This window comes from Aphanomyces invadans, assembly GCF_000520115.1.
Source record: "Aphanomyces invadans strain NJM9701 unplaced genomic scaffold supercont1.32, whole genome shotgun sequence".
NCBI classification, from domain to species: Eukaryota; Oomycota; class Saprolegniomycetes; order Saprolegniales; family Verrucalvaceae; genus Aphanomyces; species Aphanomyces invadans.
In genome coordinates, this window is record NW_008580177.1 from 739401 (window position 1) to 740140 (window position 740).

Here is a 740-nt window from a genome sequence, read left to right on the forward strand (position 1 = left end):
TGAATGGTTCCAATGTGGCATGGGCGCCACCAAGACGTCGAAGGAATGCGATCAAATCAATACTGACAAGATCTTGTCATTCGCCTCGTTGGTGCTCAAAATTTCCACGGAGTTCTCGTCAAGCTCAGAAGATGTGCTCATGGCCCAGGTCGACTCGGGGAAGTTGACCACGCTCAACGACGCCTGGAACTCCATCAAGTCCACGTCCGTCGTTCAAAACGCCTTGAAAGCGTACGACGCCGCCAACCGCCTCGTGTCGGGGTACCGGGCCATCGAGGACCTCGTAAAAGAGGTCAGCACGACGAAAGACTTCGTACAACTTGCAACGACGATGTTGTTGATTTTGAATTACACTCACATCTCGGGGGATACAAGTACTTGACGTGCGACAAAGTTGTTGACCCAGACGCGTGCATCTCCGAGGATTAGCAATAACGCTCGAATAATCCATGCGCGTTTTGGTGGACCAGTTGAATGGGCGCCCAAACATTTCCGTTATTCACTCTCTGTCACGCTTCAACAATTGATATCTATCGGTCATGAGTGTGCTGGGGGTGGCGCGTTTGATGGCTTACATCGTATCACTTGGTGGGTCGCTTTCGACACGCTAGGCATACTGGTTCAAACAGAACCTATAGTTTGTCCGCGGGCATTCCCCACGCATCATTTTGAGGATTGATGCACGCCGTCGCCATCCCCGTCAAGAATGCGACCCTCATGGCGGTCCTCGCACCGTCCTT

At 52.3% G+C, this 740-nt stretch overlaps 1 protein-coding gene across 1 annotated transcript; it reads left to right on the forward strand.

Annotated features, from left to right (window-relative positions):
• Window positions 1-19: 19 nt before the first annotated feature.
• H310_11626 (hypothetical protein) lies at window positions 20-429 on the forward strand (the record flags this gene model as incomplete). The annotated part of the gene is made up of 2 exons (XM_008878355.1): window positions 20-313; window positions 376-429. The coding sequence occupies 2 exons, from the start codon at window positions 20-22 to the stop codon at window positions 427-429; spliced, it is 348 nt and encodes a 115-aa protein (XP_008876577.1).
• Between the last annotated feature and the right edge of the window lie 311 nt (window positions 430-740).